This window comes from Lolium rigidum, chromosome 7 (assembly GCF_022539505.1).
Source record: "Lolium rigidum isolate FL_2022 chromosome 7, APGP_CSIRO_Lrig_0.1, whole genome shotgun sequence".
NCBI classification, from domain to species: Eukaryota; Viridiplantae; Streptophyta; class Magnoliopsida; order Poales; family Poaceae; genus Lolium; species Lolium rigidum.
The window spans coordinates 284945052-284961760 of NC_061514.1; the positions used below are offsets into that span (position 1 = coordinate 284945052).

Sequence of the window (16709 nt, forward strand, 5' to 3'; positions counted from 1 at the left end):
TGTGGTACCCGATTGGGTATGCCCACGTCACTTATCTCCCTTATTATGGCTTAAAACCGTATGCACGCATTGGATCTGCATGCCGTGTGATCAGGATGCATGCTACTCTAACTAACGTTTGTGTTAGCTGAACATGGCCCTTAGACTACTCACAATGGGAGTATCATAGCTAGTATCATGCATCCCATCCTTAATTAGTGCTTCGATCGAGAATAAAACAAGAAATTACATCAAGCAGTGGAAGACTTTTTCGCCCAATCACTAGAAACCTTGGTCTTCTACTCCCTCCATACCGGTTTATTGGGCTTATTAGGGCCAGCGTTGTGATCTAGGTAATCACTGATTGGGCAATCTTAATCATTTATGAATGATGGTACCTGTGCCTTTTGTGTCGATCCATGTTGTAGTTAAGGTGAGAAGGGGAAAGAGCGGGGTCATGCCAACGTCCTGACTGAAAATGAGCGCATGCATTGGCTGTCTTAAATGCTCCCTCCAAATTAAGTGCATGCATTGGATGGTTACGTTTGTTTTGCATGCAAGGATGCGGGATTGCTGAAATTAATCACGTATTCATTACCGAATTGAGCCCAATTTCTTGGTATATTTTCAAATTCACAATAAGCCTAATAAACCGGTATAGAGGGAGTAACAAATTTGAGGAAATACCAAGAAATTAGGCCAGACTTGCTAATTGCTAGGAGATTAATTACTGTGATTCTTAGAAACCAGCGATCGCTCATCTCCCTTTAATAGCTCTAGCCTGGTTGGAAAAAAATTCTATGGGGCAGGCCCTTACAGCATCCCTCTTGAGGCCCCTACTATGATTCAGACACGTCATCTTTCTGCACACATCTCAAAGCTCCCTCATCCCCTAATCCCATCATATGCGTATGAAGAAGATACAGCCGCTGTACCAATATAAAGAAAACGTACGATACGGCCGTATCGCGTAGCTTCCTCATTGGTCGTTGTAGGTTTGATCTGCAAACAGACGTACGACCTGGGCGATTGCAGCTGTTCTTGAAGAGGAAGATCATGGCGTCAGAAAACTTTCCGCCGCCAGCCGCGACGTCCGCCGTCCAGCATATCGACGCTACCCCAACCGTAGTACGGACGTCCAGCGATGATGAAGCGACAACAGGAGCCAAGACCTGCGATGTCCAGCACAGCACGACTGTCGGCGGCGGCACACAACCGGATCGTTCATCCGCACTCGACTCGTCCGGGAATCATCTCGCCATGCTCACCTCCCAGCCTATGTCCGGTGACAACAAAGATAAGACAATGGAAGCGTCCGCTGAACGATCTCTCACGCGCACATCGACGATCCAATCGAGCTCAACTGCTTCCACGTTGAAAGCTTCAAGTATAATGTCATCCCCTGCTAAGGTACCAAGCTGATCCATGCATTAAATAAAATCATTGTTTATATAGATCAGATCCGTTTATATATATTTCAATGCAGGTGGATGATAATAGCTCTGAATCACTAAAAGTTCCTAAAGTTGGGATGGTTTTCAAATCAGAAGAGGATGCATATGAATTTTACAATGAATATGCTGGTAAGATTGGTTTTAGTATTCGGAAGAGCCACTCGAAGTTGAGACCAGATAAAACAATATATAAGAAGCATATAGTTTGTAGCAATGAGGGTGAACGGCATACTCATTCAACACATGAAACTCTGAAACAGAATGCTGAAACAAGGTCACATGAACGGCATTTCAGTTGTACCACAAAAATTCTTATCATTTTCATACTTACTATGACACAGGGACATTTTGATGCAAGCACAGGAACTAATACTACAGTACCATACTTCACAAATAATATGTTTGTCGGAGAATTTCCTCAGCAATTTACAGTAAGACAGATTACTCGAGTTTTTTTATAGTTCTATATAACAAAACTGTACCACAAAAGTTCTAAACATTTGCACTACCTTTTGACGACACAGGGATCTTATGAGGCCACCACAAGTTTTGATACTACAATACCACACTTCAGAAATAATAATTTTCATGGACAACTTCCTCAACAATTTACAGTAAGATAGATTACTCAATTTTTTTATAGTTCTATACAACAAAATTGTACCACAAAAATTCTAAACATTTCCGCTACCTTTTTATGAAACAGGGACCCTTTGAGGCAAGCGCAACTTTTCATACTGCAACACCACACTTCACAAATAATAATTTTCACGGGGATTCGTCAAACATGCTTGGTCCATTCATCCAAGGAGGATATACAGAACTTCTACTTCAAACTGATCAAACTTCAGAGCTGCAGCACCCTTCGAGAAGATTGGATTTTGATTCCGTGAATCCTACAGGACGCAAGTAGTAGGCATACAAGTAGTACCTTTTATTATTTCTTCTTGTGTTCAGTGACCCATATATATATGTAGTTGGTTTCAGAACATAAAGATATGTTCCATTGAACTGGATCATGACCGTGAGGATATTCATTTATCAATTCCATCATTTTTCATGTTCTTCTGTCATTTTTCAACCATCTTCAGACAAAGGCTACTAGAGCATGCCATGCCTAACTTCTGCATTTAGGGCATGCCTCCATAGTACCAGTAACTCTTGTTTCATCACACTACAAGGCACCCATTGCCAAAATCAATTAACAAAGGCCAGACGCTGATCTTTATTAATAAGAAAAGAGTATGTTACAAGTACAACGTCACAGCTCGGAGAATACTGAGCAAGGACCTGGGACAAATCAGAACCATATGACATATGACACACTACACCAGGAACAAACAACCTGGAACCTGGACAATAAACAGTAATAGAACTAGCATCTGTTCTCCTAGCAAGCAACTGTCATCCATTAGCCATCAGTCTTGTAGAGCTCTGGACTCTACATAGGGAAATCGGCAGCAATCCTGGAGTGCAGTAAGTTCCAAACTAGATGGCCAAGTTTGCAGTAGACAAACAGATGGGTACAACATTTAGGAGCTGCATTATAGAAGGCAAAGCTACAATTAGATGTTTGAACTTTTAACTGTGAAACGGGCAAAAGAATGTACAGAAATTCAGATGACTAATGGGTACTCATGCATCATCATGATAGAAAATAATGTAGAGTATTTTTAAACATGAATCAAACATACGGTATCTTGGATGAAACAATTTCAGTCGACCATTGAATTGGCTACTAAAAAGAGCACAAAGGTGCTTGAACTGCACAGATTGGACAAGATGGGCTGCTTCTCTTCCGGGAGTGAAATTGTTGTCTATGTGTTGTATGTCGTTCTCAATCAACCACAGGAGGAAGCACAGGCCGCGGACGTGGATAAGGCGACGCCGGCAGTGGGATCCCAGCGGCGTGCCCTGTCAAGGCCGCTTCCCCACGACGAATCTGCGATGGGCGCCGCGACGAAACGCTAAGGTGGGCGAGCTGGAGGCCGTGGCGCGCGCGGTGCCGCCCAAGTTCATGGCCGACGACGTCGACCCCGCCGCCTGGGCGGCCTGCGGGTCTCGACTCTCGTCACCGGCGCAGGGCGAGGTGGGGCGGCGGGGATGGAAAGGATATAAATTGTACAGCCGTATCATTTTTCCTTTTGAGCCAGGTACAAGATACGTACGGATTGGGGGATGAGGGAGCTTTGAGATGTGTGCAGAAAGATGACGTGTCTGAATCTTAGTAGGGGCCTCAAGAGGGATGCTGTAAGGGCCTGCCCCATAGAATTTTTTTCCAGCCTGGTGGACATAGTATCGTGCATGCATTGGATCTATGTGCCGTGTGATTAGGATGATACTGTAACCATCGATCGAGTTAGCTGAACATGATCTTAACTTGACCCAGCAACTCCCATCCTTAATTAGTGATTTGATCGATAATAAAACAAGGGATTACACCATGCGGTGGAAGACTTTCTCGCCCAATCGAGGTTGTAGCGCTGGCTACAATAAGCCCAATAAACAATATGGAGGGTGGAGGGAGTAAACAACTAGCATTTTTTTAAAATATAATACTCCATCTATACCGATTTATTGGGTTTCTAATGAAATTAGAGAAATACCAAGAAATTAGGCGAGATTTGCTAATTAATAGAATATTTTAATTATTTTGATACCTAGAAACCATCATTCGCGTATCTCCCTTTCAATGGCATAAACCGTATCGTGCATGCATTGGATCTATACGTCGTGTGATTAGGATGCATGCTATTGTAAGCAGCGATTGGGTTAGCTGAACATGGCACTCGGCCAACAGCTCCCATCTTTAAGACTACTCATAGTGAGGAGTAACATATAGTAGTATCATGCATATGATACTACTCTACGTTACCACCTTCATACTGCATAGGAACTTAGATGTAGTATCATGCATGGATGTACTATTAATTAGCTTGTAGATTCATTCTATCTTAAAAAATGTGATGTTATGGTAACATACTCCTTCTTTATTTAATATCATATCATGTCATCAATTTGCATAGTTGGCAATGCATATAGCTCTATGTTACTATCTTAGTTACTCCCACTATGAGTAGTCTAATTAGTGATTGCACAACACAATGGAAGACTTTCTCGCCCAATTGCTAGAAACGTTGGTTGTAACGCTAGCCACAGTAAGCCCAATAAACCGATATGGATGGAGCACAACGATATTTGTACTCCCTCTGTACCGGTTTATAGATCAGCCCGTAGTTTAAAGAAAAAAGTTTAATTATAAATTTAACCAATAAAATATGAAATGTGTGTCACAAAAAATCTACCATTGGATTCAATTTTAAAATAAGTTTTCAACGATATAATTTTTTATAACGTATAATTTATATTTTGTTGATGAAGGTTCTGATTAAATATTTTCTGAAACTATGTGCTAGCGTAATAAACCTATACAGAAAGAGTATATCACTTACTCCCTCCAGTTTATACTCATCATTTTCTGCGATTCCATGACAACTGTGCTACTACCTGTATGGATAGAGTATTACTTGTTGCTAATATAAGAGCAAGAACAATAGTTTAGTCGGCAACCGGCTATAACATTTTGCCACATCATCTACAGTTAATTTATAGCTAGCATGTACTACAATAGTAAGCTATAAAAGTATATCACTTTTACAATAGATAGCACACATTTTAGTCTCACATAGTGCCTAGAAGCACGTGGTAGAGCTAGCTATTGCATAAGAGCCCACCTTCTTTCTCTCTCCTAATATTTCTCTTCCAACTCAGCAAATTTCTAATATTTTATCTCTTATAGCTAGCTGAGTGGATCTTATTTTTTTTCGAGAACCCGCAACAACGTGCGCGTTATTGTATTAAGCTGACAAGAAACGTCAAAGAATGGCTACAACACCACTCATGCCTTTTGGCTTACAACACACTTCTACAACACCGACGCCAAGCACAACTTGCCCAACCTCAACCCATGAATGGCGAGGCGACGGGGCACAGAGACTCCAAACCGCGTCACAACCAACTCCAACAACACGACCAACTTCCCAAGCTGCCCAGACCAACGTACCACATCATACACCTAGAAGATGAAGCGAGCGATTGGCAGGGTGTGGCCAAACTTGGGAATGGATCGACAAGCATGTTGGCGATGGCGTACATTGCGCTCCAGAGACTCACACCTTGAGCAGTAGCAGACACCGGCGAGGCTACCATCACCGAGAGCCATCCCTCGCAGCCAAAATAGCGCCTTCAAGAAGGGGACGATGTTGCCGCGCCGCCGCTGCCCGATCTGGCAAGTTAGACCTAGGGTTTCCCCTGGCGTCGAGGGTAGAAACGGCCAGGACCCAAAACCACGCCTCCAAGGAGGGAGATGGCACCCACAAGTGTCATCGTGGTCCGCAACGGAAGAACCGAGCAGGGTTTTCACCCGGGCCAAAGACCGCCGAACGGCGAGACGGAGATGCGCCAAAAGCCGGCCTGAACCACCGCAGCAGGAGGCAACTAGAGGTCGGCGGAGAAGGGCGAAACGCACCAAAATCCAACGCAGCAGCCACCCAAAACCGGCCAGAAACGAGACCGATATGGTCTTGCTCCTGGTAGTTGGGTCGTTGCTGCCGCCAGAGCACTCCGGCCACCACCACCACCGGAGGGCCACCAAGGGGACAACCCTCCGTAGACGCAGATAAAGAGCAGAGTCAGCGCTGCCAAGGATGGGGAGTAGCCCGCTCGAGCCCATCTGGGCCCGTGCAAGCCCATCTAAGCCCGCGAACCGCAACGCCGCCGGCGCACCAGGCCGCCATGGGTGGACGAGAAAAACACGACGTGTCGGGTCAGCGGCGACCCCAACACCCTCCACCAGCCCGCCGACACAAGCCCACGCCGCCCGCCGCCACGACTGCACCTGGGAATGCCGCCGCCACGAGGACGTCGCCTGGAACGCGGAGCCGCCGCGCCATCGCCGAGACGACCGCGCCGTCGCGCCGTAAGTCAGCGGGACGCCCACCACGACCGTAGAGACCCGCGCCTCCACCGCCGCGCGTGGGAGAAGAAAAGGCCCCGCCGCCGCCGGCCCCGCACGGGCTTTGCCCGACGGCGCCCTCTGGCGGTGGCGAGGAGAAGGGGGGCTGGAGGGGGTTGGGGGGGGGGGGCGAGGGGAGGCGCTTCCGTGTTCGACTAGATTTTACTGTACTTGCTCTAATTATATCTAGAATTAAAATATGTCTAGATATATATATCAGCCGCAGATAATATGAATCAGAGCCGTAACTTTTAACGCATCATTTTCCGAGATTGCAACTGTGCTACTACCCGTAGATCTATTCGCTGCTACCGTTGACTTGTAACCACGTCAACCGTTGGGCTGTTCCCCGGCGTTATATTAGACTAGTCACAATGCATAGTATCATATAGAAGTATCATGCGTATGATACTACTACATGTTACTATCTCCACAATGCATGGTGTCATATACTAGTATCATAGTCTCTATATATTAATTGTTTTGTAGAATCTCAATGCAAATATATGTACACGATTTACTTAACATTAATTTTTCTAGTAGTATGTGCTATGATACAGTATCTACCTATGATACTAGTACCCTCTCTCTCATCTTTAATTGCACTGCCACATCAGCATTTTGCATGCATGAAATGCATGATACTACCTATGATACTCCCATTGTGGGTAGTCTTAGCACACCGGCTGGCACCTCGTTCCCCACGATGCCCTCCGCGTGCTCTCCACCATGAGCCATTTCTCAGAGTCAGAGGACGCCTTCAGCGACGGCTCCGACGGCGCGCACATCCGCATCACTCGCGCAAGGCCGTCTTCTCCAAGCGCCAGCAACGGCGCCGTGGCTCCACACGTCCCTCGTGTCATCCGCACGGCGGCGGCCGCCTCGCGCTCCACGGCCGCGTCCAGCCGCGGCTACAGCCCCAAGGTGTCCGTGGACATGGCCGTCGCGCACAGCTGGGCGCCCTACGCCGCCGTCGTCAGCACGCTCCGCTCCGTCTCCCTCCTGGCCCTCAAGGGTAGCGTCCGCGAGGAGGCGAGGGAGGCGGTCGCTGGGCTGTACGCACACCCCACGCCGTTCGGCGCCGCCCAGCGGTTCCCGGCGGGCGAGGTGTACGTGTGCCTGGACCGCTCGCCGTTGGCCCGGACGATGCACGGGATCCAGGAGTCGCTGATGAAGGCGGAGGCGGGGTACGGTGACAAGTGCGTCAGCGCATGCTCCAGCTGCATCTACGGGATCGGCAGCGCCCTCGAGGAGCTCACGCGCGCCACGCGCGACGACGGCAGCGGTGCCCCTGTTCTGTATGACCGCGAGGTCTTCGAGTCCGCCTTCTTGCTCACATGGACCGAGCCGTGAGCCGACTGCCGTGCAGGAGCTACGCATACAAATAATTATGGCCTACATATGCCTCGAGTTTTGTATTCGTGTAATATCGATCATATTTTTGAGCACGGATCAAATTTCGCTGAGATTAAAACCGTTCTGACTACTTGCTTAGACTGCTTATAGTGGGAGTAACTTAGGTAGTAACATCACATATTTCAAGGTATTTTGGTGACATGGCATAGCAATAAATGAAGAAAGAGAGAGAGGTCTAACTAGCTATGTTACCATAACATCACACACCCCAAGATAAAATGAGTCTACAAACTAATAAATGAGACTTTGCATGATACCATCTCTAAGTTACTTTCCACTATGAAGGTAGTAACATGAACTAGTAACTTATGCATGACACCACCTTATGTTACTCCCCACTATGAGCAGCCTTACTAACCAGTTATTTACCCGTGGTGCTGGGAGCCTGGAAGGGATACGATCCTGTTAGAGATATATTTGGTATAGGTATATTAGGTAGTCTAGGATTTGTAATCTCTACCTACCATATCTCTAGGAGAGCTATCTTAGCCTCCAAGCCTTGTACCACTATATATACTCGCCCATGAGGCGCAATACAATATCCATCATATTCCGCATATCTCTCTCCCTCTCTATCCTTCTACATGGTATCAGAGCGGCACGCTCCTTGACCTAGCCGCCGCCCAAGCTTCCGCACCGCGCCGCCCCCGGGGAGGTCGATCTCCATGATCTACTCCGGGGGCCGCGCAATCCGTATGAGGGTTCGTTCGCCGATCCGTTGATCCGCTGCCCTCGAGTCTTTTTTTTCCAATCTGTAGATTGGTTTTCTTTTTGCGTCGCCGGTCGCTCGACCGGCGTTTTTTCCTTTTTGGTTTACCGATCATAGATCGGATTGAGTCGCCCATTGCCGTCGTCCACTTGCGCCTCTACTCCGACAACGGCATCGACATGCACCGGCCATCAACCGCATGACACAGCCGGACGTGCCGCACACGGGGCGCCCCTACGTGCGACGCAGCAGGCTGTCTCGCTCGTGCGGTCTCCATCGCCGGCTCGTCTCCACCGTCATCGCCCGGGACATCGTCGACAACGTCGCCATCGACTCCGATCTGCGCGTCGTCCATGCCATGGCGCGTATCGCGTCGCCGTCGGTCTGATCAACCGACCCCGCGCACGTCTACGCCAAGCACGTCCCCGAGCACGCGCCTACCACCGATCGAGCATCGGGGTGCCGCTGCGTCGCCCCTTCGGGTCGCAGCGCCGCCGCCCTTGGTCCACGCTGCTAGGCAACGACGCGCCTTCTCAGGCACGTACGTCGCTGGTGGCGTCCCGCCGCTGCATCGACTCGCGCCCTGCAGCTACGCCGGCCCCTCAGGCCGTGGCGTCGCCGCACGCGGTCGCCTTCGCCGTCCCCCGCGCGTCGATGTCCGAGGCCACCACAGCGCCGCCCCTTCGGCGCGGGTCGCCTCCATCCGCGCATGGTCTTCGTCACGCCGCTGGGTCTTCCCCGCCTACTTCGTGTACCGCCGCCGCGCCCCCACCCCTGGTCGCCGCTGGGCTAGCCAACCACTTCAGGTCGCGCTGAGCTCGCCGACCACCGCAACGCCCGTCTAGGCGTCCAGCATGACCACCCCTGGTCGCCGCTGGGTTAGCCGCCTTCTACGTCTTCGTACACTACAGCTTCGCCGCCAGCGTCCTCACCTCTTCCCCGACTACGTCACCTGCTACTCTACTCCGACACCCGTCGTCGAGACTCGCCTCTTCCCCGACTACACCACCTGCTCCTCTTCTCCGACACCCGTCGTCGAGACCTCCTCTACTAGTCTACTCCGACATGGCGCGCACTTTGTAATGTTCCCTACCCTCGCATGCCCGGTACTGGCAACACCGGAAGTGCCTTCGTCCCCGAGACGTTCCCGAGTCTGGCAAACTCGCGCCGGACGTCTCGTCTTCATCGGCTTCGACAACGTCTTCTTCGGCATCGCCTCTACGACTGCCTCGACCGCGTCACCGAATTCTTCTATGTGTACTCGGTTCTGGCAAAACCGAAGTATGCCTTCGTCCCCGACGTGCGCCTGGTTCTGGCAAAACTAGGGCCGCACCTCGTCCTCGACGGCTCGGACTGCATCGACTTCGGCATCGACAACCTCCACGACTGCCTCGACGCGTCTCCGTCACTCTCCTCGCGCACTACGCGCTTGCGGCTACATCGACACTGGCACCCGCCCACGATATCGACCACGGCAATCCCTCGCGCGGCTCCCTCGACCAAGGTTGCAGCACCCACGCTCTCGGCTACCTTGACATCGGCACAAAGGGCTACCACCTCGCCTGCGCCTCACCAGCTTCCTCTACAGTCCAAGCATCCGCGACGCAACTCCGTCCACGACGCTCCCGCTGTGACTGCGGGGGAGTGTCGACCTTCCGGGGTCCACTCGGTTTATCTCCGGTCCGACCGTCCGCGACGCCATCTGTTGTTCACGTCACTACCGCTACGACTGCGGGGGAGTGTTAGAGATATATTTGGTATAGGTATATTAGGTAGTCTAGGATTTGTAATCTCTACCTACCATATCTCTAGGAGAGCTATCTTAGCCTCCAAGCCTTGTACCACTATATATACTCGCCCATGAGGCGCAATACAATATCCATCATATTCCGCATATCTCTCTCCCTCTCTATCCTTCTACAGATCCGATCCGTTTCAAGGCATCATGTTGAAACGAGACACCCCTACTATGCAGTGTGAAATGAGGTCTCTCGGTCGAGCTAAGAAATGGAGAGCTGAAATGGGATTATTTTTCAAATCGGCGATACCTTTTTTTCCATGTCACGCAATGTTTAGGATGTCTCTGCGACTCTGCTTGAGTTCCCTTCGTTGTTCCTTATGAATGCGTCGAACTCCGTATGATAAGTGTAACTCGACCGCAAGGTTGTATATGGAGACAATGTTTGGGTTTTCTATATTGCTCAAAATGTGAGGTGAGCGGTGTTGTTGAGTGTTAAAGGGAACCTTATCAATCCGGAACTTCTATACACCTCCGCGATTTCATCTGTTTTTCTTTCCTTGTTTATTTATTTATTTATCTGTTTATTTTTCTCTTGCTTTTTTTTTCTTTCCTATTTCTTGTTTACATTTTTCAATAAATTCTAAAATATATAAGGTTTATTTTCTTAAAAAATCTAGGTCGTTGGTGCAAAACAAACTGAACAACTTTTGATCATTTTTTTTGAAATGTTGTGGATATATTTTCAAATTGGTGATTTTTTAATTTCACGAACATTTTTTTGAATCCCATTACATTTTTTAATTTCCTTGAACAATTTTTTTTCAAACATCGTGAACATGTTTTTGCCATTTGTAGTTTTTTTTTTAAAACATGAACTGCGTGGATTTTAGTTTTGAACCCGTGAACCATTTTAAACATCTTGAACATATTCTGAACAATGTATAATTTTTTTAAAAATATGATTATATGTCAAAATCTAAAAATATAAATATTGAATTTTTGAAAAAAATTAACGAAAAAGGAAAATAGAAAAAATGAACAAAAGAAAGAACACACGAAAACAATAAAAAGGAAAGGAAAAGTGAAATGTACTGACCTGGAAAACAAGCATGAATGTAAAACTGGCCAGACCCGTAGGTCACGGTGGTGCGCGACGCGACGCCCTTGCACTGCTTGGGACGGGTCATAGGGTTTTCGTATCTATTGCTTATGAGTCGTTCATGTCAAATGCTCGCACCGGCCTTTTTTCTTTGGTCCGGCTTTGTTCTAACCCATCAAAAATTATGATATTTGCTTTTTTTTTGTAATCTCCAAAACTATATTCAATAACTACTTTTACATGATTACGTTATCAATTTTTTTTATTACCCTGCATTCTGGGTTTCGTCAATGCCCACCTTTGTAGAGTTTGACCTAGTATGTAGCAAAAAAAATCAACATCCATAATATCAAATTCATATAATATGAAACATATTTTACGATGATTCTAAAATACTAATTTTATATTACATATTGATAACTTTTTCTATATATTTGATCAAACTCTATAAAGTTTAACTTTGACTAAACCCAAAAGGGTAATTGTGAACAAAGGGAGTACTAATGGTGGAAAAAGACTGAAAATACGACAAAGGTATGTGCTTAAACACGTAACAAAACGACGGTTCTGCCAATCAAAAACATCCATGTAATTCAAAGTATATTCTTGTTTTGAAGAAAAAAATGTAAACAGGTTTAAATGATTGAAGCAACAAAATGTTCTTGTATTTTCAAGATTGTTCTTGCATCTAAAAATGTTAACTCCTGGAAAACATGCCTATGTTTTAGAAAAAATATTCACGAGCGTGAAAAAAGGAGTTCATGGGGTTTAAACAAAAAATTTATCGGTCCGGACAATTTTTTTTGCAGGGTAGAAAGAAACTATCCATATACTCACTCCATTGCTAATCATTAGGGATATAGATTTTGGAACGGAAATTTATAAAAATGCACGTGGAGGGAATAGTACACTAGATTTGGAAGAAATTACCACTCACAATATAGGAGTCTGCATAAGACAATAAAATGTGACCATACCCTTAACAAAAGTCCTAACAAGTTGTGCAATGCAATACATCCTATGTTCTAAATTTTTCCTCAAAAAATTATAAACCTTATATCTAGGGGAGTTTTATCTGAAATCGGAAATTAAAAAGAGAAATAAGAAACAAGGAAATAAGTATAATATAACAAATAATAAAAAGTATGGATGTATTACCCAAAACAGAGAAAAATGAAAATAAGTATAAGAACATAATGGAGCGAAATGAAAATGGAAATGAGAAAATTATGTAAATGGCCGGCCTTGCGGGGATGCTCCGCAGGCTAGTCGATGATACCACTCACTATAAGCGATCTATATTGTATCCTTTTAGTTCCTTAACATTCCGCGAGGGTATTTTTGCCATTATCTTTCAGTAACAGATATTTTGAGCCGTTACACTCGACCATGGGGTATTTGGCAATAGCAAATATCAAGAAACCTTTGCATGGGCTGGTGCTAAAGATCCTATGTCGGTTCGGCGGGCTCAACCCTGGCCAATTGTGTTGCAATACAAATCATTCATAATTTTAAATGAATTTTTTATGTAGACTCTGGATTGGAGGATATCAAACCAAGAATAAAATTTCCTCCACAATATTGCGTCATAATTTACATTTTACATTTTACATTTTCTAGATTTATTTTTTATCTGGATTTATTCTTTTTGAGAGATGATATTTAAAGAAAACGCACAAACCACATGTCTTGATAGGTGATTACATAACCCACAAGGAACATTTCGATTTTTTTTATCATAGAAACTTTTGTACTTGCACGCATGGGCGTGGATGTTTCCGTCGTCATCCGATTTTTTCTTTGAGATTCTAATAAAAGAAGGAAAGATACAGAAAACCAAAACTGATCCCGGGTGCATATGCACCCGGTATGTATAAAACATATTTCAAAAATATAAAAAATTTAGGAAAAAAATTTAGCATGTAGAGGGACATGTTCTATGTGTGCACGTAAAGTTTCACATAAAACCAACAATTTTTATACCCTGTGTAAAAAAGACAAATAATGCCTCGAGAAATAGACTATTTTAGCACCAAAAATTTGTCTTTTTTGCACAGGGTACAAAACATCTTGATTTTTGCTGAGACAATTTTGTGAGCATGTAACATGTCAAGGTATACATGCGGCATTTTTATTTATATTTTTTTGACATTTGTAAATATATTTAATATGTATTTTAAATAAAGGGTGCATATGCACCCGGGTGCAGAAACACCCTGTCCGGAAAGATAGAGCTACTTTTTAATATGCCATGGCGAGCAGGAATCTCGAGGAATAAATCGACGGTCCAGAACACGCAACAACCATGTGGTGTGTACAAAATCCATTCTCCAAAGTTACATCATCGTGTACACATCTTATACACTAGATCTATTTACCTACACAACTTTTTAAGATGTAGACAATCACCGTATGAAAATATATAGCAAGATATTTATTAGAACTTTTATACTAAGATATTTTAGGGTAAACTTGTTGTATAACATATATACATTGCGAGTAACTGTGACACAATTTCCCTCCATTGTGGTGCATATTTTTTCTTGTTATTTATCTTTTCCTAGGGGAGAAAAACAACTATGAGAAAGGAATACAATATTAAATAGAAAAATAAATGACTATATTTTCCTGAAATCCCAACGGGTTCGCTTTCATTTCACTATAGCTTCAATTTTATGATTCGCTCATGAATATAGACTCATTGCTGATTAAATTTACTAGGTTAGCTGACCCCTAGACTCCACACCTATAATGCTAGTACCATTTGCTGGCATGACAAAGGTTATAGGTGGACAATAAACCAAATAGTCCCATTTAAAATAATATTTTGTGTAGTAAATTCTGCTAAGTGTAATAGAAAAAAGGAACTATCAAAGGCCGTATATTTTTCAAGAAAATCATGACAAGTCTACATAGGCAGTGAGAATTATGGTTAACCCTTGTTTTAAGCTTGGCCTAGGTAATGTCTTTTTTGTTTGGCCTCCAAACCAACTTTTTATGGGGGAAAAAATCTAAGTACTAGATAAACATATATCAAAGTAGTGTTGGCAAAAGTATTTAGTGATAGATGAAGAGGTTATACACAAGCAGGGCCGTACCTGAGAAAATAGAGGCCCTGTGCCAAACAAGAAATTAGGCCCTCGGCGTAACTATTTGCAATAATGGAGAACATGCTTTGTAATAAATCTCATGTTGGTGGTGCAACTTTTAGAAGAAATTACATCTTAAAAACCTATTACTACTAAACCGCTCTAAAAATAAGTGACTCGGTTTTGTGTAGATAATGTATTTAGATGTATTTTAATTTTAGATACATCCGTATCTAACAATAGTTGAGTCACTTATGGGACGGGGGGAGTACCAAAATTCAAAAGTATTTCCTCAGTTCCAAAATAAGTGCTTATTATCTAGTTTTGGATGTATCCACATATTAACATGTGTCCAGATAAATCCGTATTTACAAAAAATAGAGTCGCTTATTTTTGAAACGAAGATAGTATGTATTACACACTTTGGGAGAAATGTACCAACTGCCATCTTTGAGAAGTACTACTAGCTGAGATATGTGGAATTGAGAAGAAAACATCAAAGAAATCAATGATAGACTACCGATGGAGTACTACAGATTTATTCTGCCAACTAACGACATAATTAATCTGCATATATAGGAGCAGCGATAGGGAGACTGAACAAAGAAAAGAGAGAAAGATAGATGCGTAGGTGACATGGGGCCTCTCGAGTTAATTCGGTGGCAGATTTCGAGGCCATAGTATTGCTCAACGTTTTGATTAGGCCCTACTAAAATATTGATTAGCCCCAACTGAACTGGTCATTAGCAGTAATAATAGTAATTTGGAGGCCCTCCTAATTGAGAGGCCCTGTGCGGTCGCTCACCCTGCACATGCCTCAAATACGGGCCTGTACACAAGATCAACTAGCAAAAAAGTTTGGACGGAGAGCTATGTGTTTCACTAAGAGAAGTAAACGATCATCAACTACCAAAAAAGATGTCCTGAAGAACAAGTGAAAGAACAAGTGAGGTTTGATGGTTAGGGTTACGAGTCTATCTTTAACATGCTCGCATGTGCCACGTGAAGACGAAGAACTCAATACTATCTATGTTTTGTTTCGTTGTACATTATGATGTTATGCTAGCCTTCTGCTATGCAACTTGTAATGTGTAATGTATTTCTGGATCAGGCTATAATAAAGATCTTTATTTCTTTGTATTACAAGAAAATAAAAATGGAAAAGAATATATCTCTATCGCCGTGTAACCTTGAAAGTGTGATCATGCTGATTTGATCCTTCTTGGATCAGTTACTTGAACATAATAACTTGCTGTTTACTCAAGGAGACATGTATCACGAATTCGTTAGGCCATGTAGCTTGAGAATTTACCCGATGAACTTTGCACCGGACCATACTCCATACGCAGTTTGGGAATAATTCTAGCCGCGTTCTCTACAGAAAAAAGGCAGCCTCTAACATTCCTTTTTCATGGGCCTTTCTGCTGTCCATAACAAAGTACATTGACATATCCATTGGGCCTTCATTTTTTACAGCAACGTTAGAGCATCTCCACTCGTGCCCCCGTCGAGCCCCCCGGCGAGCGTTTTTTCCATCCGTACGGCGTAATTCGGCCCAGTCGCGCCCCCGGTTCCTCGTTTTCGTCCGGATTTGGCCCTTCATCCATCCGGCGAGCCCACGCCATCCCCGGCCCCCCGGGGCGCGCTCGGGGACTCCGGACGAAACGAAAGCGCGCGAAACGTTCCCGCGCGTCTGGTGGCCCCAACTTGTCGGCGAGAGACACCGATCGTCGTCCTCATCGCATCGTCTTCCGCGCGCCGTAAAAGCCTGCCGCCGGTCGGCATTCGCCGGACGCGTAGCTTCCACGCGGCGAGTTAATGCCGTCGCCTCGGTTTCATGCGCGCCTACCGCTATTTATCGCCGAACTACCCCGGCTGCCCCGCATTCACCTCCTCGCTCGTCTTCCCCCAAATCATCCCCGAACTCGAAGGAACCAGCAATGGCGAACGACGGTGCGGCCAACAACGGCTTCGGCCGCCGCTCTCTCCACCAATGGGAGGGGCGACTCCTGCACGCGGCAGGCTACCCTGCGCTGCCGGACTTCCGCGCGCCGGGAGGCTGGAGGCTGAGCGCAGGCGGCGTGCCGATCCCGCCGCCGCCAACGGGTGGCGGCGCACTCGAAACGGCGATCGAGGAGGTGCGCGTCACTCTCAGTGACGAGCAGCGCGCGGATCCGCGCTTCTTCCCCGACAACCACGAAGCGTGGA

The 16709-nt window shown here is 45.5% G+C and overlaps 1 protein-coding gene across 1 annotated transcript; it reads left to right on the plus strand.

The window, feature by feature from the left end:
• The first annotated feature begins 7176 nt into the window (after positions 1 to 7176).
• Positions 7177 to 7897, plus strand: LOC124672894. Its single transcript, XM_047209052.1, has one exon. It carries the CDS (start codon positions 7177 to 7179, stop codon positions 7798 to 7800), a length of 624 nt encoding a protein of 207 aa, XP_047065008.1. The 3' UTR covers positions 7801 to 7897.
• Positions 7898 to 16709: the final 8812 nt, after the last annotated feature.

What these genes read in the sequence shown, in the direction of transcription:
- LOC124672894 (XM_047209052.1), top strand. Translation starts at nt 7,177, where the DNA reads ATGAGCCATTTCTCAGAGTCAGAGGACGCCTTCAGCGACGGCTCCGAC.